Genomic DNA, 24213 nt, shown 5'->3' on the forward strand with positions numbered 1-24213 from the left:
CTACTATCACACTACTATCACACTACCATCACACTACTATCACACTACCATCACACTACTTCGAACCATTGAAGGTATGGCTCTATACCTAGAATGGTGGATCCTTCAGAGCCAGAGCCGTTACTTGACTGGGACTGGTACTCAGGGACGTCAAAGGAGCTGTGGGCATCACCGTGGATGGATTGGGAGATGTCCTGCAGCTCCTCCATGCCCCCGATGAAGTCCCCACACAGCGGGCTGCCCAGCACCGAATCCTCTAGGGGGGACGGAGGCCGGCAGTGGCTCTCCATGACGGAGGACGGGACTAGGGGGAGGATCATTCATCAGACTGAAGAGAGAGAAATGGGGAGAGGAAGGGAGAGAGAGAAAGAGGGTTAGTAAAAGCCCCCAATGCAGCCGTTTTATATATCAAATAATTTATGGGCAACAACTTACTATAATAGTTATCCAATAAAATGGACAAAAACATTTTTTTTGCAAAAAACTATTTCTTAAGAATTTTTTTTGCCAAGACTATGGTCTGAGTTTTGAGGGGAAAACAGAAAACTAGCTGTTATTGGCAGAGAGGTTTGGAACTCTCTTTGTTATTGGTCTATTAACTCATTTATCTCCTGGTGATGTCACCAGCCAAGCCGAAACTCCACCCATGCAAGGTCCTGTGTAGATTGTATTTTCAGCCAGCAATTATGAAGGACACTGATATAGAAAATCACACTTTTACAGTGTTAGTTTCATCAGTTATTGTACAGTATGATACAACAACAACAACAAGTTCATGTTGACTGCACTGAGCCTTTAATGGAATGTCCAGATCATAGGAAAGAGTAAACAAGAAAATCTCACTCCGGTTCTTACATCATTGCACTCTTTCCATCGCCAACAAACATCGCATCAACACATGAAGTGTTAACAACACTGATAAGAGTTCCTAATGAGGTGTATCCTTGAAGCCAAGGGTTGAACTGAAGCTGTTCAGCCTGGTCTCAAAGACTTAACAAAGTAAATGTAAAATCTAACCCCATCCTTCACCCCTTAACCTTTTAACCTAACTCCTAAACTTAACCGTAACCTTAACCCTAATGTACTGCAATGTAGGGCCCTGTGCTGGGCTAAATTGGATAGGTGGTGGACGTTTGAGGGGTAGAACAGAGAGAATGTATCAGACCTCATAGTTCCAGGTAGAAGCTACCCTAAGTCAAAGATCTAGGATCAGCTTATCCTCACCAAATCCTAACCTGAGTCTGTAGGGGCACCAACCCATATATCCACACCAAAACTGGGTCAAGCTAGAGTAAAGCTCCCTGGTCAGGCCTGGTGTAGAGAGAGGGGTGTGGGTGCTGAGTATTTGCGAGGAGGGCATGGAGAAAGGAGACAGCAGCTGCTCCATCTGAGACCAACCTGCAGTAAGCTGCCAGGGCTTGATCCTATGGAGTCTAAGTCTAACCTAACAGACCCCATTCAGTACTCATGTCTATTTTGTGCTCTGGTCAATGACTCTGTCTAATGGACGTGTCTAACAGTACGTACATGTTCACGTTCAAAGATGAATTCCAGCCCCACACCTCTCAATGTATTCCAAGGTCACAGATGAGAGAAATGCATGTTATTTCATTGAAGCATAGTGTCTAGCCGTAGGTCTAAGCTGGCACTGCAGCAGGTGTTTTGAACACAGAGAGAAAGAGACAGAGTGTTTATTTACCCAGGAGGAATAGAGCTGGCCTCTTTAACATAGTCCTCCTGTTCTTAGAGGTCTTCATTTAGAGGACATCCTGTTTCAGGACATTCACTCATCACTATGTCATTACAACAATGGGCCTCTCCATGGCAACCACAGTACCAAGTACAAGAGTACCTAGGCTAGACACTGCTGTGCCAATGTAGATAATAAACTATGTGTTTCAAGAGTAACAATTGCGTCATCTGGGTTAGGGGAGGGTTTGTTTCGGGGGTACGCAGTGGCTGTACAGTAACATGCTATACATGACGTCAGAGCTCAGGTTGTGTGCTTCACAGCGCTGTATGTGTTTTGACTGACAGCTTTTCTCAACTTGAACACCACATGCGACAAGAAGCTGCCCCCATCCCTCCCGCTAATTGAGCAACGTTTGCTCATTTGTTGTTGTCTGAGTGAGGGAAAAGCTGTACATTAAGATGACAGGATGTATTCTGAAAGATGAGACTTTGAGGATTATAATAAAAAAGTATTTGATATCAAACAAGCTGGTCAAAAACCTGTGAGTCCAAATGTGCACTTCACATTTCCATATCATAAAACCTATGTCATATACAGTGTCAACGTGTTTAATATACAGTTACATAATGACATGATGTCATATGACATGGTGTCATTGGGCTCCCGAGTGGCGCAGCGGTCTAAGGCACTGCATCTCCGTGCTAGAGGTGTCACTACAGACCCCGGTTTGATTCCAGGCTGGCCGTGATTGGGAGTCATGGGGTAGGCCGGCATTAAGAATTAGTTCTTAACTGACTTACCTCGTTAAATACATTTTTTAAAATACCCTGGGTTGTTCTGAAAAGAATGAGCCTATGTTTGTCTATTGTCAAGAAAATTTCACACATGACTCCTTTCTATGCGCACCAAAACTGAATTGCCCTGTGAAACCCTAACGCTCTAAGATCATACACTGCTCAAAAAAATAAAGGGAACACTGAAATAACACATCCTAGATCTGAATGAATTAAATATTTTTATGAAATAATTTTTTCTTTACATAGTTGAATGTGCTGACAACAAAATCACACAAAAATGGTCAATGGAAATCAAATTTATCAACCCATGGAGGTCTGGATTTGGAGTCACACTCAAAATTAAAGTGGAAAACCACACTACAGGCTGATCCAACTTTGATGTAATGTCCTTAAAACCAAATTAGGTGTGTGTGGCCTCCACGTGCCTGTATGACCTCCCTACAACGCCTGGGCATGCTCCTGATGAGGTCGCGGATGGTCTCCTGAGGGATCTCCTCCCAGACCTGGACTAAAGCATCCGCCAACTCCTGGACAGTCTGTGGTGCAATGTGGCGTTGGTGGATGGAGCGAGCGAGACATGATGTCCCAGATGTGCTCAATTGGATTCAGGTCTGGGGAACGGGCGGGCCAGTCCATAGCATCAATGCCTTCCTCTTGCAGGAAGTGCTGACACACTTCAGCCACATGAGGTCTAGCATTGTCTTGCATTAGGAGGAACCCAGGGCCAACCGCACCAGCATATGGTCTCACAAGGGGTCTGAGGATATCATCTCGCTACCTAATGGCAGTCAGGCTACCTCTGGCGAGCACATGGAGGCCTGTGCGGCCCCCCAAAGAAATGCCACCCCACACCATGACTGACCCACCGCCAAACCAGTCATGCTGGAGGATGTTGCAGGCAGCAGAACGTTCTCCACGGCGTCTCCACGTCTGTCACATGTGCTCAGTGTGAACCTGCTTTCATCTGTGAAGAGCACAGGGCACAGTGGCGAATTTGCCAATCTTGGTGTTCTCTGGCAAATGCCAAACGTCCTGCACGGTGTTGGGCTGTAAGCACAACCCCCACCTGTGGACGTCGGGCCCTCATACCACCCTCATGGAGTCTGTTTCTGACCGTTTGAGCAGACACATGCACATTTGCGGCATGCTGGAGGTCATTTTGCAGGGCTCTGGCAGTGCTCCTCCTACTCCTCCTTGCACAAAGGCGGAGGTAGCGGTCCTGCTGCTGGGTTGTTGCCCTCCTACAGCCTCCTCCACGTCTCCTGATGTACTGGCCTGTCTCCTGGTAGCGCCTCCATGCTCTGGACACTACGCTGACAGACACAGCAAACCTTCTTGCCACAGCTCGCATTGATGTGCCATCCTGGATGAGCTGCACTACCTGAGCCACTTGTGTGGGTTGTTGACTCCGTCTCATCCTACCACTAGATTGAAAGCACCGCCAGCATTCAAAAGTGACCAAAACATAAGCCAGGAAGCATAGGAACTGAGAAGTGGTCTGTAGTCACCATCTGCAGAACCACTCCTTCATTGAGGGTGTCTTGCTAATTGCCTATAATTTCCACCTGTTGTCTATTCCATTTGCACAACAGCATGTGAAATGTATTGTCAATCAGTGTTGCTTCCTAAGTGGACAGTTTGATTTCACAGAAGTGTGATTGACTTGGAGTTACATTGTGTTGTTTAAGTGTTCCCTTTATTTTTTTGAGCAGTGTATTTAATAACTTAGCTAGTCATGTCGGCAATAGAACAAGCTTTCAATGCCCACCTGACCTAGATTGCGATTTATAATGGTGCGATTTATAACAATGCACAGTAATTGTGTGATGGGGTTGATGCAGGGTTGTGTTCCAAACAAAACAACTACAAGTGTGCTTGCTCTAGTTCCTCAACGGCAGAGCTAAAAAAAACCTTATAGTTGAAGATTTCTTTGTGTAATAAAAGTGCATTGAAATGACTTAGGAACTGTGCACACTTTAGAGAGGTGTGTGTCCACTTGGAGACACCAGTTCATCCTCTCAATCAAACCCTTGTCATTTGTATTGTCTTATGTTGCACCTACAACACATTTTCCAGGAATATTCTTATCATGTTACTGAATGTTTCAGAATATTTCCAGATTTTGTTTTCAACAAATGTGGCAAAGAAGTACAGTAAATGTCAAATGCACATAAAATCAACAGTGTCATGTCTTGTGTCAGGTGAACTGTTGCATCCTCAACTTTGGTCTAATCATTTTCCCATAATCTCCAAACTGTTCCCTCTCAAATGCTACAATGCTTAATTGCTACCAGACTAACTGACTGACTGGTTGGCTGACTAACTGTTTGCCTGTCTGACTGATTGACTAGTTAGCTGACTGACTAACTGTTTGACTACCAGACTGACTGACTGACTGACTGGTTGGTCGGTTGGCTGACTAACTAACTTTTTGACTAACAAACTGACTGACTGACTGACTGGCTGAGTGACTGGTTGAGTGACTGACTGACTGGCTGGCTGGTTAACTGTTTGACTAACAGACTGACTCACTGGTGGAGTGACTGACTGGTTGGCTGACTGACTAACTGACTGGTTGAGTGACTGACTGACTGATTGCTAACTGACTGTTTGACTAACAGACTGACTGACTGACTGGCTGAGTGACTGACTGACTAGCTGACTGGCTGGCTGACTGAGTACAGACATTGGATGTTTCTTAAAATGTTCCGAGCACACAAATTGGAGCACGTGAAGGTCAGAGTATGAGTCCAAATCAAAGTTTGCGAAACAGAGCACGGAGGGCACTATTCAAAAGTGTACTCCGTTTGTACATTGATGCAAGCTTCAATGGAAAGTATGCAAAGAAATATGACGCAACCATGTAAAAAATGAGGCAACAATTCTTGAAATCAATGGCGGCCATTATTTGCGCTGAAGCGAGAGAAATGACCCTCTGATTTCGAAATGAAATGTTGTTTATTCACATCTCATATGTTGCTTGACTCCAATATTTTATCTTGATACGTTAATAAATACGTACTGTGTTCATTTTGGCATGTTTATCTTGGCTAATTGGCTAGCTAATAAATAGCAAATTGACACCTATCTTGCATAATATTAATTTTAAGTCATCTTTGCCTGTTAAACTATCTGGTGATCTACATTATTATGATTCACATATAACTAGCTGATAGTTATGAAGTAAAACGGTTGCGTTGTGTATTGTTTTGTATCTATTGCCATTGTCCTGACTGGAAGACGGTTCAGTGAATGGGGAGGTGAAGTGTGAGGTAATACAGTAGGGGGAGTGCGAGTGCTTCTCAAATGTAATGTTTAATGCATTCTCCACACTCACGTCCTCACAAGAACGTACTCAAGTGAATGTCGTCGGAGAACGCACCCGGAGCATGAGAGTGCGGAGCACGGTAATATGCATATTGAGAAACACCCATTGTGTAAACAGAGACCTGTTACACAGGGACATAGACCCAGGTCACAGCTGAGCCTGCATGTTTAGTCTACTTATAGACATGACTACTGATACCATCACTGAATGCATGACCCCACCAGCAGCGGCTATGCTGTACAGTACTGCCTTTCTCCACTATGCCCTAGTCATGGCTGAATCCCAAATCACCCCCTTCCCCTTCCCCTTCCCCTTGCCCCTCCATTTGTGTGTTCATGTGCGCCTCTGTTCATGTGAGCCTCCGCCAAAACGGAGGGAGTGAAAATTATGGAGGGTGTAGGGGCTAATTAGATCCTTTGATAGCTAGCCACTTTGACCGAGCAAGCTACGCTGCAGGCTTCAGAGCGAAGTGGTATCCCAAAATGCACGCATCATTTTGGAGTTTGCACAATTTCACAAAAAATAACGGAGCGGCGTACCGAATTCTTATATTGGTCTGATTTTGAGGCTTGAAACATCCCAAATGAACGTCCCAAATGAAATGCTTATGTCCCAAATCAGCCGTTACTGAGGTTTTCAGTGCATTTGGAAAGTATTCAGACCCCTTAACTTTTGCCACATTTTGTTATGTTACAGCCTTATTCTAAAATGTAGTATATTTTCCCCCCTCATCAATCTACACACAATACACCATAATGACAAAGAGAAAACAGATTTTTTTGCAAAATGTATTCAGACCCTTTGCTATGAGACTTAAAATTGAGCTCAGGTGCATCGTGTTTCCATTGATCATCCTTGAGATCTTTCAACAACTTGATTGCAGTTAACCTGCGCTAAATTCAATTGATTGGACTTTTTTTTTTTTTATTCAACCTTTATTTAACTAGGCAAGTCAGTTAAGAACAAATTCTTAATTACAATGACGGCCTACCCTGGCCAAACCTTTCCCTAACTTGGACGATGGTGGGCCAATTGTTCACCCCCTATGGGACTCCCGATCACGGCTGGTTGTGATACAGCCCCGGGATCGAACCAGGGTCTGTAGTAACGCCTCTAGCACTGAGATGCAGTCCCTTAGAATGCTGCGCCACTCGGGAGAAATGATTTGGAAAGTCACACCCTGTCTATATAAGGTCCCACAGTTGACAGTGCATGTCAGAGCAAAAACCAAGCCATAAGGTCAAAGGAATTGTCCTCAAGGCAGAGATCTGGGGAAGGGTACCAAATAATATGTCTGCAGTATTGAAGGTTTCCAAGAACACAGTGGCCTCCATCATTCTTAAATTCAAGAAGTTTGGAACCACCAAGACACTTCCTAGAGCTGTCTGCCCGGCTAAACTATGCAATCGGGGGAGAAGGGCCTTGGTCAGGGAGGTGACCAAGAACCTGATGATCACTCTGAAAGAGCTCCAGAGTTCCTCTGTGGAGATGGGAGAACCTTACAAAAGTACAACCATCTTTGCAGCACACCACCAATCAGGCCTTTATGGTAGTGGCCAGACGTAAGCCACTCCTCAGTAAAAGGCACATGACAGCCTGCTTGGAGTTTGCCAAAAGGCACCTAAACAAGATTCTCTGGTCTGGTGAAACCAAGATTAAACTCTTTGGCCTGAATGCCAAGCATCACATCTGGAGGAAATTTTGCACCATTCCTACGGTGAAGCATGGTGGTGGCAGCATCATGCTGTGTGGATGTTTCTCAGCTGCAGACACTGGAAGACTAGTCAGGATCGAGGCAAAGATGAACGGAGCAAAGTACAGAGAGATCCTTGATGAAAACCTGCTCCAGCGCACTCAGGACCTCAGACTGGGGCGAAGGTTCACCTTCCAATAGGACAACGACCCTAACCACACAGCCAAGACAACGCAGGGGTGGCTTCGGGACAAGTCTCTGAATGTCCTTGAGTGGCACAGCCAGAGGCCGGACAGTTCTGGAGAGACCTGAAAATAGCTGTGCCGCAACGTTCCCTATCCAACCTGACAGAGTTTGAGAGGATCTGCAGAGAAGAATGGGAGAAACTCCCCAAATACAGCTGTGCCAAGCTTGTATCCCCATACCCATGAAGTCGAGGCTGTAATCACTGCCAAATGTGCTTCAACAAAGTACTGAGTAAAGGGTCTGAAAACGTATGTGAATGTGATAGTTAAATGTAGTAATTTTTGTCAGATTTCACAAATTTCTAAAAACCAATTTTTGCTTTGTCATTATGGGGTATTGTGTGTAGATTAATGAGGGGGAAAAACTATTTCACTAATTTTAAAATAGGGCTGTAACATAACAAAATGTGGAAAAAGTCAAGTGGTCTGAATACTTTCCGAATGCACTGTATTTCTTGTCGAACGCCAGGTGAAATTTCCTCATTTGAATTTCATGCTTGTTTTATTATCTAATAATCTGGAACAAGAATTGCATCATTCAAGTCACAAGTGTGTTCCGAAGTTGATGGTTTTATTTGATCCCCTCACCACTCTTTAAGTTACCCTCAGAGTTGTGTTAGCAACACGGAACAATGGAGGGCCCTCCGAGCGAGTTGCTAGGGGAGAAAGGGTTGGTTTGGCATTCACAGCATGTCATCAACAGATAAAAAGGGGTAAACAAACACATGATTAGTCACTCTATACAGATGTAGGATCTTAATTTGATCACTCTTTTGATGCTGAGAATTTTCCTGCATAGCAGGAAATGCAAACGTGTTGTGTATTCAAGGTTTAAAATGGGTTCTAAAGTTTGTCATTTCCACTTTAAAATGTCAGACTTTGTCAGACATTATAATCCACATAATAATTCACATTTCTTGTTGCTGCAGGATTATTTTGCTGCTGTAGCAAACTGGCTCAAATCAATATCCTACTGTACATCTTTACAGGCTCCCCATATCAGCCATGTATTACTTTAACCTAGGCAGACAGATGAGAGGGTGGGTGGGTCAGATGGACTGAATCAGAGCGCTGGAGTCAGATTAAGAAAGGCCATAAGGGGCAAATAGAGTGAGAGTAACAGAAAAAAAGATAACATAGGGAGACAGCAGGAGACAGGGAAAGGGGGGAGAGAGAGAGGGAGAGGAGGGAGAGAGACAGGGAGAGGAGGGAGAGAGGAGGGAGAGGAGGGAGAGAGACAGGGAGAGGAAGGAGAGAGACAGGGAGAGGAGGGAGAGAGAGAGGGAGAGGAGGGAGAGAGACAGGGAGAGGAGGGAGAGAGAGACAGGGAGAGGAAGGAGAGAGCGAGAGAGAGAGAGGGAGAGGAGGGAGAGACAGGGAGAGGAGGGAGAAAGAGACAGGGAGAGAGACGGGGAGAGGAGGGAGAGAGGAGGGAGAGAGACAGGGAGAGAGAGAGGGAGAGGAGGGAGAGAGAGGGAGAGGAGGGAGAGAGAGACAGGGAGAGGAGGGAGAGAGAGAGGGAGAGGAGGGGGAGAGACAGGGAGAGGAGGGAGAGAGAAAGAGAGAGGAAGGAGAGAGAGAGGGAGAGGTGGGAGGTGGTTCCAACAGTAACAGAGCTCAAGCCCCTCTTGTGCTCGCTCAACCAAGCCTGCTGAGGAACGCACTGCACACACTGCACCGAGGACAGGCAAGGTCGTCTGCGTGCATGCATGTGTGTGTGCCTGTGTGTTTGTGTGGACATGTTTAACTATACTTGTGGGGAACAGAAGTCCACACAAGAATAGTAAACAAACTAAAATTTGACAAACTGGTGTCATTATGTTAGTCTTCACAAGGCCAAATGCTATTTCTAGGGCGTTTAGGGTTAAGGTAGAATTAGTGATAGGATTAGAATTAGGGTTAGGAATTCGGGTTAGGAATTCGGGTTAGGTTTTGGGGTTAAGGTTAGAGCTTGTATTTGTATTTATTAAGGATCCCCATCAGCTTACTCTTCCTGGGGCCATCAACATTAAGGCAGTTATATACAATTAAAAAGATTACATGACATTACATTTCATAACACTTTACCCAATACATTTAGTGTGTTCCCTCAGGCCACTACTCCACTATTACATATTTACAATACAACATCCATATGTACATGTGTGTAGAGTGCGTGTCTTATCGTGTGTATGTGTGTCTGTGCCTGTGTGTGCCTCTTTACAGTCCCTGCTGTTCCATAAGGAGTTCTTTATCTGTTTTTTAAATCTCATTATACTGCTTGCATCAGTTACCTGATGTGTAATAGAGTTCTATGTAGTAATGGCTCTAGGTAGTACTGTGTGCCTCCCATAGTCTGTTCTGACTTGGGGATTGTGAAGAGACGTTTGGTCATGGCATGTCTTGTAGGGTATGCATGTGTGTCTGAGCTGTGTGCTAGTAGTTTGTCAACACTTCTTACAAAAACAAGTAGTGATGAAGTCAATCTCTCCTCCACTTTGAGCCATGAGAGATGTACATGCATGTTATTAATGTTAGCTCTCTGTGTACATTATACGGCCAGCCGTGATCCACTGTTCTGAGATACTTGTAATTTTCAGGGGTCCCTCTTTTTGGCACCTGACCACATGACTGAACAATAGTCCAGGTGCGACAGAACTAGAGCCTGTAAGACCTGCCTTGTTGATGGTGTTGTTAAGATGGTAGAGCAGCACTTTATTATGGACAGACTTCTCCCCATCTTAGCTACTGTTGATCCAACATGTTTTGACCATGGACAGTTTACAATCCAGGGTTACTGCAAGCCGTTTAGTCACCTCAACTTGCTCAATTTCCACACAATGTATTACAAGATTTAGTTGAGGTTTAGGGTTTAGTGAATGATTTGTCCCAAATACAATGATTTTTAGTCTAACTTATTCCTTGCCACCCATTCTGAAACGTATTTTTTAAATTTTTTTATTTCACCTTTATTTAACCAGGTAGGCCAGTTGAGAACAAGTTCTCACTTATAACTGCTACCTGGCCAAGATAAAGCAAAGCAGTTCAACACATACAACAACTCAGAGTTACACATGGAGTAAAACAAACATACAGTCAATAATACAGTAGAAAAATAAGTCTATATACAATGTGAGCAAATGAGGTGACAAACTAACTGCAGCAAACTAACTGCAGCAAACTAACTGCAGCAAACTAACTGCAGCAAACTAACTGCAGGTCTTTGTTAATTAAGTGTTGCAGTGATTTCACCCACTGTAGTAGCTGACGTGTCTAGTGTTGAGTCATCTGCATACATAGACACACTGGCTTTACTCAACGCTGGTGGTATGTCATTTGTAAAGATTAGGGTTAGAGTTAGATTTATGGTTAGGGTTCAGGGAAAATAGGATTTTGAATGGTAAATTGTGTGTCCCCACAAGGATAGTTAAACAATACTGTATATTAGGGTTAGGAATGTGAGGGGGAGGGGAGGGCTCAGCTCTATCCCCGGAGGACTGACAAAAGGACTTCTCCTGTCAGCATAATCGTGAGGAGACAACAATCTACTACCACTGGTTCGATTTGCTCTCCAATATGATGTATAAATTAGTCTCAGGAAGGTGTATTAGCAACATGATAATAAACAGAGAACAGAGGAAGTGTAAGCCCACATGCAGTCTGGTTGGCCTAATAACCCTGCTCTAGTATCATCACTGAGCAGGCAGAATGCCCGACCGCTGCCTGAGTCCTCTCACTCTCTCCGCTGCAGAGCCCTGAGAAAGCCCTGTCCTGAGAGCCTGTAAAGCAGACCACATGCTGAGGGAGATCTGTTATAGGGACATGTTCTAAACATGTCACAGGCATGCAGACTGCAGACAGGCTCTCTCTCCCATGGGATGGGTGTGTATGTAGCAGAGGTCTTCTAGCCTGAGCTGTGTTAAGTCATTGTTGCCGTTGAACCATAGTAGAGGCAAGCTGAGCTTTTGTGTTGCAGCTGTATTATTGCCGGTTGTCTCAGAGTGAATTGCTGCTGGGATATTGAACCCTGGAACAGGATGTTATACACACTATCTATAGACACCCACAGCGACCCACAGCTACACATAAGTACCCAGCGACTGAGCTACACGCTAAGACAGGTGACCAGAATGGATCCATGTACTGAAATACAGGCATTAACCAGTCTGAGCCAATACTGATGTAGGACTAAGACAGCCCCGGGTTTAGGTTCCCCTAAGGAGGAAATAGAACAGCAGTCTGATAGTTAAGAACATGATAACAACGCTGGCAGTAGATCAAGACAGAGGTGTGTATAGGCGTGTTTGCTGCAGGTACAACTCAACTGAACACACAGTAACATATTGCTGGCCCAGAAAACCAAGAATTCAATGGTAGACAATCGCCTTATCAAATCATGCTGGTCTAATTCTCATTGAATACAAAATATGTCTCAAATGCAATACATGGCATATTCTGAAAGAAAGCAAACCAGTAATCTCATACCAGTATAAACCAACCACAAAGTACACAACCCCTTCCTTTCCTGATCCCAACACACAAAGTCTCCATTCCCGGCCCTCGTCTTTGTGTGTGTGTGTGTGTGTGTGTGTGTGTGTGTGTGTGTGTGTGTGTGTGTGTGTGTGTGTGTGTGTGTGTGTGTGTGTGTGTGTGTGTGTGTGTGTGTGTGTGTGTGTGTGTATGTGTGTGTGTGTGTGTGTGTGTGTGTGTGTGTATGTGTGTGTGTATGCACATGTGTGCAAGCAAAGCAAGCATTCATGTTTAGAGACAGGGCTGGCCTCACCAACCCACTACACTGAGGGATATATGGGGCGATAGGGCTCTCCTCACCAACCCACGACACTGAGGGATATATGGGGAGATAGGGCTCTCCTCACCAACCCACGACACTGAGGGATATATGGGGAGATAGGGCTCTCCTCACCAACCCACGACACTGAGGGATATATGGGGAGATAGGGCTCTCCTCACCAACCCACTACACTGAGGGATATATGGGGAGATAGGGCTCTCCTCACCAACCCACTACACTGAGGGATATATGGGGAGATAGGGCTCTCCTCACCAACCCACTACACTGAGGATATATGGGGAGATAGGGCTCTCCTCACCAACCCACTACACTGAGGGATATATGGGGAGATAGGGCTCTCCTCACCAACCCACTACACTGAGGAATATATGGGGAGATAGGGCTCTCCTCACCAACCCACGACACTGAGGGATATATGGGGAGATAGGGCTCTCCTCACCAACCCACTACACTGAGGGATATATGGGGAGATAGGGCTCTCCTCACCAACCCACTACACTGAGGGATATATGGGGAGATAGGGCTCTCCTCACCAACCCACTACACTGAGGGATATATGGGGAGATAGGGCTCTCCTCACCAACCCACTACACTGAGGGATATATGGGGAGATAGGGCTCTCCTCACCAACCCACTACACTGAGGGATATATGGGGAGATAGGGCTCTCCTCACCAACCCACTACACTGAGGGATATATGGGGAGATAGGGCTCTCCTCACCAACCCACTACACTGAGGGATATATGGGGAGATAGGGCTCTCCTCACCAACCCACGACACTGAGGATATATGGGGAGATAGGGCTCTCCTCACCAACCCACGACACTGAGGGATATATGGGGAGATAGGGCTCTCCTCACCAACCCACTACACTGAGGGATATATGGGGAGATAGGGCTCTCCTCACCAACCCACTACACTGAGGGATATATGGGGAGATAGGGCTCTCCTCACCAACCCACTACACTGAGGGATATATGGGGAGATAGGGCTCTCCTCACCAACCCACTACACTGAGGGATATATGGGGAGATAGGGCTCTCCTCACCAACCCACTACACTGAGGGATATATGGGGAGATAGGGCTCTCCTCACCAACCCACTACACTGAGGGATATATGGGGAGATAGGGCTCTCCTCACCAACCCACTACACTGAGGGATATATGGGGAGATAGGGCTCTCCTCACCAACCCACTACACTGAGGATATATGGGGAGATAGGGCTCTCCTCACCAACCCACTACACTGAGGGATATATGGGGAGATAGGGCTCTCCTCACCAACCCACTACACTGAGGGATATATGGGGAGATAGGGCTCTCCTCACCAACCCACGACACTGAGGGATATATGGGGAGATAGGGCTCTCCTCACCAACCCACTACACTGAGGGATATATGGGGAGATAGGGCTCTCCTCACCAACCCACTACACTGAGGGATATATGGGGAGATAGGGCTCTCCTCACCAACCCACTACACTGAGGGATATATGGGGAGATAGGGCTCTCCTCACCAACCCACTACACTGAGGGATATATGGGGAGATAGGGCTCTCCTCACCAACCCACTACACTGAGGGATATATGGGGAGATAGGGCTCTCCTCACCAACCCACTACACTGAGGGATATATGGGGAGATAGGGCTCTCCTCACCAACCCACTACACTGAGGGATATATGGGGAGATAGGGCTGGCTGATAGAAAAGTGGAGCTTTGGCCAGCCCTAATTCCTATATAGTCCACTACTTTTGACCAGGGCCCCACATAGGGCTCTGCTGAAAAGCAGTACACTTTGTGGGGAATAGGGTGCCATTTCGGATGAACACAATGGGTGTTTTCTTTAAAGGTCTTGGAGTTGAACCGTGCCCAATGAACAAACAGCAGAGTGGTCCTTATCTGAGCCCAGTGATACGCCGGCTGCTTAGCACCCTGTCATCTCTAAGGAGACCGGTCAAAGGGCAGGGTACTGGGTACAGGGTACTGGGTACGGTGATGGACACTGCACTGGCTGGGGTGATTTTCTTTCTGCTGGAGTTGAGTAAGTTTATGATGGGGTCATCCATGTGGTGTGATATCTACAGGCTCAAACATACCACTAATGGGTTGTTTATCTAACCCATGTCAAGGACAGGACCGTTTATTGAACATAAACCCAGTGCTCTGCTAAATGGGGTCTGTGTCAAAGGGAGGCAGTAGTAGACAGTAGCAGCTAGGTTACTGGGACACCACTATCTGTGACCATGATACACTTCACTGCATTTAAACGGTCATATAATCTGCTGGAGTCATAAGGAGTAAGCAACATAATGTGCTGAAGTCATTTCTTTCCCAACAATTTTCATTTCCAAACAGAATAAAATTAGACATGTAATTTGCTTGAGATATTTACTTTGCTTGCTTCATTTGATGAGGGGCCAGGATTTGGGACCATTATAGTTAGTCAAGATGTGCCATTGCCTCTCCTTACGACCAATTGTCATGTGCAGTCAGTTGCTGGTGCATAGAAGCACTGGGAAAGAAAACATTACATTGAACGTTACATAAACTCCTCCACTGGACTTGAGTTGCCAGCAGGTCCAGTGTCAGACTGATAACAACGCTCACACTACAAGAGGTGAGAGAGAGGGAGAGAGAGGGAGGGAGAGGGAGGGAGAGGTCATGGGCAAACAGGTCCTACTTATGATGCGTCCACGTCGGTGCAGATGTGGTGTGGTTAGTGACACTGAGGGTACGTGGGGTAACAACACACCTACACCTACACGCACACACACACACACACACACACACACACACACACACACACACACACACACACACACACACACACACACACACACACACACACACACACACACACACACACACACACACACACACACACACACACACACCCCTGTATTTACCCCTTTCTCTCTCTCCCCCTGTATTTACCCCTTTCTTTCACTCTCTCTCCCCCTGTATTTACCCCTTTCTTTCACTCTCTCTCCCCCTGTATTTACCCCTTTCTTTCACTCTCTCTCCCCCTGTATTTACCACTTTCTTTCACTCTCTCTCCCCCTGTATTTACCCCTTTCTTTCACTCTCTCTCCCCCTGTATTTACCCCTTTCTTTCACTCTTTCTCCCCCTGTATTAACACCTTTCTTTCACTCTCTCTCCCCCTGTATTTACCCCTTTCTTTCACTCTCTCTCCCTGTATTTACCCCTTTCTTTCACTCTTTCTCCCCCTGTATTTACCCCTTTCTTTCACTCTCTCCCCCTGTATTTACCCCTTTCTTTCACTCTTTCTCCCCCTGTATTTACCCCCTTTCTTTCACTCTCTCTCCCCCTGTATTTACCCCTTTCTTTCACTCTTTCTCCCCCTGTATTTACCCCTTTCTTTCACTCTTTCTCCCCCTGTATTAACCCCTTTCTTTCGCTCTCTCTCTCTCTCTCTCTCTCTCTCTCTCTCTCTCTCTCTCTCTCTCTCTCTCTCTCTCTCTCTCTCTCTCTCTCTCTCTCTCTCTCTCTCTCTCTCTCTCTCTCTGTTGCTCCAATAAGCACTTAACAACAACTTCAGCCACAGTACACCTCAGCTCTGTTCCAAATTCTTGGCTGCTGCCATGCCGAGTTTACTTCCAAATCAGTCAGCAGGATCCGGCACAAAGCAGTGTTAAAAAACACTCAGTTCAAAATGTACTTTACATTTCATAGTGAGAAAACCAATCTATCCAAGCTGTTTTATCCACTGGACATCTGGAGGACTTGCTGAAGAGGAAGGAATTATATCTGTGCAGCACAGGCAGTCTCTATGCACTATATTCTCCAGAAAGAGCAGTACAATAGCCACCAGAAGGCCAAATATCAAAACCATAATACACTATTGCCCACATCCACACAAGTCACTTACTGTAAAGTAGGTTTATATGATCTGTTTACAACGTTCACTGTTTACTACTTCCTCTGTCTTTACGGATTATATCCCCTCTCCCAGATACACAGCTGGAAGAGAGAGAGGCGGACAAGACAAGTGCACATACCTCCTCCCCTGCCCAGTTGAGAGACGTGCAGGAACGTGTCCCTCCCTTCCCCTAACCAGATGCTGTCCCCACTGTGCCAAGCTGCTCAGGCCTGGAAACAGTGGCATAGGAGGGTCAGGGAAGACAATGTCCCCATATCTATGTACTAGGATCACCAGTCTGTGCCCATGTGGATTGGGTTGGCAGGACTCCTGGCTAGCAGCTGCCAGCCAAACTTCATCAGCCGTCTGATTGATGAGGATGGAGTAGCATATTTAACACGGATAAGAACGCTTTACGGTAAAGCTTAGCATTTGACTGATATTGATGGGGTAAGTTGTGCAAAGCGAAGGAAAGTGAGGAGGGAACATAGTTTGCTGTCCTTGCATGAAGGGCAGCATTCGGTGAAGGTCATCTTCATACTGTGGAGCGTGTGAATGATGGTCACTGGTCACACATTTAAAGCAAGCTCACCTCATTCTTTCTTGCTTGTTCAATGCCTTAAAACACAGCCGACAGGGGTAAAACAATAGCAGACACACAACAATGAGCTTGTTTGCCCTCCGTATTACAGCAGGGACAGCATGTGCATGAAAACAAACAGGGGGCTGAGGACAGAACAAGGTTCCACCTCGATCGCTGCGTGACTTCTGTCTGTTTCTGAAGTAAATACTACCATAAGAACAAACATTTGGGAGATGGACGTTGAGAGCACTTCTCCCTGCTTGATCAGCTGTGTGGGTCCTGTTACATTTTCCAGCATGACATTGGAATCCTGTACTCCCCCGGTGTGGCTGCCAAGTCAGCCTACATGTTTGTTGGGTTGGGAGTTAGGCATGCAGCGGAAAGCGGAGCGGTACAGTAGTGTTCGACAAAATTGCACTACCCAAAAGACACTCTTCGTGGAATGAGACAGCTTCCGTCCATAGGCCCAGTTTGCTACACACTGTTACAGCTAATGTTGCAGCCTGAGCCTGATAGTTTAGGTTGCCCCTACTCACTGGTTCACTAACCGTAACGGTTGGAGTTGACAAACTGTTCCTGGGCCAGCCTAATTTCACACTTCAACACGCTAACAGTGTGTGTGCCTCTCAAACACACATAAACTACAATTTTGTCACCTAATGAATTCTATTTATTCTGAACAGCATTCATATGCCAAGTAGGTGTCAAGATTATTTTAACTGCAACAGTTTCCCTTTATATACACTACCGTTCAACAGTTTGGGGTCACGTAGAAATGTCCTTGTTTTTGAAAGAAAAGCACATTTTTTGTCCATTAAAATAACATCAAATTGATCAAAAATACAGTATAGACATTGTTAATGTTGTAAATGACTATTGTACCTGGAAAGGGAAGATTTTTAATGGAATATCTATATAGGTGTACAGAGGCCCATTATCAGCAAACATCACTCCTGTGTTCTAATGGCACGTTGTGTTAGCTAATCCTGTCACGTCCTGACCTTAGTTCCTTTTTTATGTCTCTATTTTAGTTTGGTCAGGGCGTGCGTTAGGGTGGGCATTCTATGTTTGTTCTGTGTTTTATAGTTCTATGTGTTTGGCCTGGTATGGTTCCCAATCAGAGGCAGCTGTCAGTCTCTGATTGAGAACCATACTTAGGCAGCCTGTTTTCCCACTATGGGTTGTGGGTAGTTGTTTTCTGTGTCTGTGTTTTCCCCATACAGAACTGTTTCGATTTCCGTTTGTTATTTTGTGTTCAGTTGTAATAAATTGAACATGGACACGTACGACACTGCATTTTGGTCCGATCTTGACTACTCTTCCTCAGACGAAGAGGAGAATCGTTACAAATCCAAGTTTATCATTTTAAAAGGCTAATTGATAATTAGAAAAACCCTTTTGCAATTATGTTAGCACAGCTGAAAACTATTGTTCTGATTAAAGAAGCAATAAAACTGGCCTTCTTTCGACTAATTGAGTATCTGGAGCATCAGCACTTGTGGGTTCGATTACAGGATCAAAATGGCTACAAACAAAGACCTTTTTCTGAAACTCATCAGTCTATTCTTGTTCTGAGAAATGAAGGCTATTCCATGTGAGAAATTTCCAAGAAACTGAAGATCTCGTACAATGCTGTGTAATACTCCCTTCAAAGAACAGCACAAACTGGTTCTAACCAGAATATAAATAGGAGTGGGAAGCCCCGGTGCACAACTGAGCAAGACGACAAGTACATTAGAGTGTCTAATTTGAGAAACAAATGCCTCACAAGTCCTCCACTGGCAGTGTCTTTAAATAGTACCCGCAAAACACCAGTCTCAACGTTAACAGTGAAGAGGCGACTCCGGGATGCTGGCCTTCAAGGCAGAGTTCCTCTGTCCAGTGTCTGTGTTCTTTTGACCATCTTAATCTTTTCTTTTTATTGGCCAGTCTGAGATATGGCTTTTTCTTTGCTTTCTGCATAGAAGGCCAGCATCTCGGAGTTGCCTCTTCACTGTTGACGTTGAGACTGGTGTTACGTTACAGCCTTATTCTAAACTGGATGACATTTTGTTTGTGTGCATCTGTATGTTGTCATTTGTGTGTGGATGGTTTGTGTTGTAAAAAAAATAAAAAGATGGTGGCGGTCGTTAAATGGGTTGCTAACTGTTCATTCTTTTCAGCAAAGACATATGTAATAGTTCCATATAGTTGCCCCTGGGCCTGTTTGATGAGCAGGCACTCTCATCGTTGCCACGTAATGCCAACTCCTGTTCATCTACGTAGGTAGCATGATGTAGCATTAATTAGCTAGGTCTTACAGAATCTCACAGTTCTCTTTTATCTTTGCATTGTGCATGCTGATGTTCAATCTCTGTTGTTCTATCTTAAGAGCTATATCGCTTTTGGATGTGAGACACAGATTTTTCATGCTTGTTGAGTGCTGTAGGCAAGTTGTCCGCAGTAACCAGATGTTGTCCACACGCTGTCACTGGTGGAGAACAGCAGGCAGGGGAAGAGTCGGCTGCTAGCAGCTCTGCCACAGAGACAGTTTTTTTGTTGATACTACTCAGATTGAAATGTTATTTCTGTCCCTTCCTTTGATGTTGGTCTTCCTTATCACCCCCTGTTTCGCTACAAAATACAACTTTGGAAACGGTTTCAGATGCAATATTTCAGCCATCCTGATCAGCTTACTTTAGCTAGCAGTAAAACGAACGTAACTGTCAAAAGGCTGCAGAGCGAGTATGTATTATTCGAGTGCAATGAAAATGAAGGGGACATATTGACACATGAAAGGCAGCGAAGCTGGCAGTATAGGGTAGAAACACGCATGCGCAAGTCATGTCAATTCCTTGATTTTGGCGTTTGAAGGGCGGGAAAAAGGCACACGTTGAGGCTGACTTTCCCCTAGCATCCATGTGCATTTTTGTACCAGATCACTACAAATGTTCATTCATTTTTACAGGGTAGGCACTGCCTACCCTCCCTACCCTGACCACACATCACTACTCCAGGACTTCCCACTGGACACAGACGTCTATTCCACATTGGTTAAAACGTAATTTCATAGAAATGATATGGAAACAACGTTGATTCAACCAGTGTGTGCCCAAAGGGTTATGAGAGATACCATGTGTTTTCCCCTCGGAACGTCCTCTGAAACCACAGCCTTCATCTTCACCACCCGGTTGCCTTAGGTATGCATTCCAAATGGTACCATATTCCCTTAATGGTGCACTACCCTATGGGCCCTGCACAACAGTAGTGCACTGCAAAGGGAATAGGGTGCCATTTTTGACGAAGCCTAGATCTTCCATGGTAAAATCCCTCAGTCCCGTCTATAGGATTGGGTCACAGACAGACTTACTGTAAGCTGCTCTGGACAGGAGCTTGTCTGAGCTAAGGATGGGGAGGAGCCATCACCATCATCATAGCCCATTGATGTCAGCTGACTGACTGTCAGGGTAGTTTGAACCCCAAGGGGCTTAAATCTATGGGTGCCGGATTGGACTGGTTTGCCTATGATGCTTGTGATGGGCTCACTTGAGTGTCTCTTTCTCACTATCTCTTTGCTCTGTAGTTTTGGAGTCGGGGTCTGCTGTATCTGTCAGAGCGGGGTGCATGGAGCGGGGTGCATGGAGTGGGGTGTATGGGGCGGGGTGTATGGAGCATGGAGGGGTGTATGGGGCGGGGTGTATGGAGCGGGGTGTATGGGGCGGGGTGTATGGAGCGGGGTGCATGGATCGGGGTGTATGGGGCGGGGTGTATGGAGCGGGGTGTATGGGGCGGGGTGTATGGGGCGGGGTGTATGGAGCGGGGTGTATGGAGCGGGGTGTATGGAGCGGGGTGTATGGGGCGGGGTGTATGGAGCGGGGTGTATGGGGCGGGGTGTGTGGGGCGGGGTGTATGGAGCGGGGTGTATGGAGCGGGGTGTATGGAGCGGGGTGTATGGAGCGGGGTGTATGGAGCGGGGTGTATGGAGCAGGGTGTGTGGGGCAGGGTGTATGGAGCGGGGTGTATGGAGCGGGGTGTATGGATCGGGGTGTATGGAGCGGGGTGTATGGAGCGGGGTGTATGGAGCGGGGTGTATGGATCGGGTGTATGGAGCGGGGTGTATGGATCGGGGTGTATGGAGTGGGGTGTATGGAGCGGGGTGTATGGATCGGGGTGCATGGATCGGGGTGTATGGAGCGGGGTGTATGGGGTGGGGTGTATGGAGCGGGGTGTATGGAGCGGGGTGTATGGAGTGGGTTGTATGGAGCGGGGTGTATGGATCGGGGTGCATGGATCGGGGTGTATGGAGCGGGGTGTGTGGGGCGGGGTGTATGGGGCAGGGTGTATGGAGCGGGGTGTATGGATCGGGGTGCATGGATCGGGGTGTATGGAGCGGGGTGTATGGAGCGGGGTGTATGGAGCGGGGTGTATGGAGCGGGGTGTATGGAGCCGAAGAGGTGGGAGGTGGGGTTTAGGCATCCATGTGGCTGGTGAGTCGGAGGTGGAGGTGGGAGTGGGGTTGGGCTCGGCCACGTCTCGCTACGTGAGGCCCGTCTAGAGATGTCAGTCACCTAGTTTCAGCCTCTTCTGCTCTAGTAATGTCTGATTCCATTACTGGGTAAAGCCCTGCCCAGTCTTCATAGGTGTTCCGCCGTAGACGTTCTACTGTAGAGCCCCACTATAAAGCCCCACTGACCAGCTCAGAGTGCCACTGCAGCCTGTTCAGTTGATTGGATGAGCCTAGCTAAGTGGAAATTATTTATCAACACTATGCTGTGGAGAAGGGCTGTTCCTGCTCCAGTGCATTCGGAAAGTATTCAGACCCCTTGACTTTTTCCACATTTTGTTACATTTCAGCCCTTTTCTAAAATGTATTAAAATCATTTTTTCCCTCAGCAATCTACTAAAAAACAGAAATACCCTATTTACATAATCAATCCATCAATCAAATGTATTTATGAAGCCATTTTTATATCAGCCGATGTCACATTGTGCTGTACAGAAACCCAGCCTAAGTATTCAGCCCCTTTGCTATGAGACTCGAAATTGAGCTCAGGTGCATCCTGTTTCCATTGACCATCCTTGACGTGATTGCAATCTATCTGTGATAAATTCAATTGATTGAACATGACTTGGAAAGGCACACACCTGTCTACATAAGGTCCCCCAGTTGACAGTGCATGTCAGAGCAAAAACCAAGCCATGAGGTCAAATGAATTGTCCATAGAGCTCAGAGACTTTTGTATCGAGGCACAGATCTGGGGAAGGGTACCAAAAAATATCTGCAGCATTGGAATTCCCCAAGAACACAGTGACCTCCATCATTCTAAAAACTGAGAATGCACACAAACATCCACAACATCACACCTAGACCCACCTGCTCACACCCCCTTCTCCAGTGCCTACAGTACATCACTCTCCACCACATGGCCTCCTTTTGTTTCTGTCCACCGGCCAACGCACTTTCAACACAAAGCTGTCATCATGACAAAGGGTGGCTATTTGAAGAATCTCAAATATGAAATATTTTTTAATTTGTTTAACACTTTTTTCTTACTACATGATTCCATATGTGTTATTTCATAGTTTTGATGTCTTCACTATTATTCTACAATGTAGAAAATAGTAAAAATAAAGAAAAACCCTTGAATGAGTAGGTGTTCTTAAACTTTTGACCAGTAGTATATATCTCAATCAGTAGCGCTGACTACCATTATTACATTACATGTCTATTGTGTTAGTATATATCTCAATCAGTAGCGCTGACTACCATTATTACATTACATGTCTATTGTGTTAGTATATATCTCAATCAGTAGCGCTGACTACCATTATTACATTACATGTCTATTGTGTTAGTATATATCTCAATCAGTAGTGCTGACTACCATTATTACATTACATGTCTATTGTGTTAGTATATATCTCAATCAGTAGCGCTGACTACCATTATTACATTACATGTCTATTGTGTTAGTATATATCTCAATCAGTAGCGCTGACTACCATTATTACATTACATGTCTATTGTGTTAGTATATATCTCAATCAGTAGCGCTGACTACCATTATTACGTTACATGTCTATTGTGTTAGTATATATCTCAATCAGTAGTGCTGACTACCATTATTACATTACATGTCTATTGTGTTAGTATATATCTCAATCAGTAGTGCTGACTACCATTATTACATTACATGTCTATTGTGTTAGTATATATCTCAATCAGTAGTGCTGACTACTAGGCATGTTGTGTGTATAGTACTGTCTACATGTAGGCCTACTTGCTGGCATTTGGGCTGCTGTCTGTAGTGCTGAAAGTCCACTGTTCGTGCAGGGCACAAGCTATTAGGGCCTGTGAATGTGTGTCTAATATTTGCGTTGCCTATCTGCTGCTGTTTGATGATTGGTTGTGGTTGTTTGATGGTTATCTTTGTGATCCTGTCTTACCGATAAACGCCGTAGAAAAAATCCACTTTATGAGTGTGTGTGCGTGCGAGTGAGAGAAGGGGATAGAAAGAGCCTACCCGGTATCAGATCTTACCCGGCATTAGACCTTACCCGGCATTAGACCTTACCCGGCATCAGACCTTACCCGGCATCAGATCTTACCAGGCATTAGACCTTACCGGGCATCAGACCTTACCCGGCATCAGACCTTACCGGGCATCAGACCTTACCGGGCATCAGACCTTACCGGGCATCAGACCTTACCGCACACTACTGCTTTGGAGCTAATCCAATGGTTACTAAGAGAGAGAGAGATCAGTCATGCACAGACAGAGAATTACATAGATACACATACACACATGTACAAACAAGTGCACACATGTGCATGAACATATGCACGTACACACACACACACACACACACACACACACACACACACACACACACACACACACACACACACACACACACACACACACACACACACACACACCTCAACACATACACACGCTCATACGCCTCAACACATACGCACGCTCATACGCCTCAACACATACACACGCTCATACGCCTCAACACATACACACGCTCATACGCCTCAACACATGCACACACTCATACGCCTCAACACATACACACGCTCATACGCCTCAACACATACACACGCTCATATGCCTCAACACATACACACGCTCATACGCCTCAACACATACACACGCTCATACGCCTCAACACATACACCCGCTCATACGCCTCAACACATACACACGCT

General features: G+C 45.8%; 1 protein-coding gene across 2 annotated transcripts in view; it reads right to left on the minus strand.

The window, feature by feature from the left end:
* The window catches only part of LOC118359266 (peroxisome proliferator-activated receptor alpha-like), a 69203-nt gene that overhangs the window by 37479 nt on the left and 7511 nt on the right, over nucleotides 1-24213 (minus strand). For both annotated transcript variants that reach the window (XM_035737700.2, XM_035737699.2), the window contains exon 2: nucleotides 89-328. In XM_035737700.2, coding sequence (XP_035593593.1) covers nucleotides 89-320 — 232 coding nt within the window. In that variant the 5' untranslated portion in view covers nucleotides 321-328. The remainder of the gene's footprint in view (nucleotides 1-88; nucleotides 329-24213) is intronic.

This window comes from Oncorhynchus keta, chromosome 26 (assembly GCF_023373465.1).
Source record: "Oncorhynchus keta strain PuntledgeMale-10-30-2019 chromosome 26, Oket_V2, whole genome shotgun sequence".
Lineage (NCBI taxonomy): Eukaryota > Metazoa > Chordata > Actinopteri > Salmoniformes > Salmonidae > Oncorhynchus > Oncorhynchus keta.